The sequence below is a fragment of the Myotis davidii genome, unplaced genomic scaffold, assembly GCF_000327345.1.
Source record: "Myotis davidii unplaced genomic scaffold, ASM32734v1 scaffold238, whole genome shotgun sequence".
Classification (NCBI taxonomy): Eukaryota; Metazoa; Chordata; class Mammalia; order Chiroptera; family Vespertilionidae; genus Myotis; species Myotis davidii.
Window position 1 is genome coordinate 2,280,012 of NW_006293779.1, and position 410 is coordinate 2,280,421.

General features: G+C 53.9%; 1 protein-coding gene across 1 annotated transcript in view; it reads left to right on the forward strand.

Moving 5' to 3' along the window:
• CAPN14 (calpain 14) overlaps window positions 1-410 on the forward strand; it is a 25,259-nt gene that overhangs the window by 23,218 nt on the left and 1,631 nt on the right. Inside the window, exon 19 of the mRNA XM_015566423.1 lies at window positions 175-291. Within this exon, the coding sequence (XP_015421909.1) occupies window positions 175-291 (117 nt within the window). The remainder of the gene's footprint in view (window positions 1-174; window positions 292-410) is intronic.

A 410-nucleotide genomic window follows, 5' to 3' on the forward strand; every position in this document is an offset into this window, starting at 1 on the left:
TGAATGGACTAAATAATGAAACAATTCACTATGAAGCCCATAAAGGAAGATCCCCATGCTTTCTGGATTCAGGGCCCAGGAGAGAAGGGACCATTTAAATAAAGGGTCTCAAATGGGAGGGGAGCTGGGTGGGAGGTCCCCGGCACCGAGGGCAGGAGTCCGTGTTCACTGCAGGAATTGTGCTCAGCGATGATATCTGCCTGCTGATGCTTATCCGCTATGGCGGCCCCAAGCTCCAGATGGACTTTGTCAGCTTCGTCCTCTTGATGCTGCGAGCGGAGAAGACTGAGAGTGAGCTGCTGGGAAGCAGGGAGGGTGGGCTTCCTCTGCACTGTTCGTGGATTACCCACCCTGCCCCCAGTTTAGGCAGGATCTCGGGAGAACAGTTGCTAGTGCAGAAATGGCAGGAA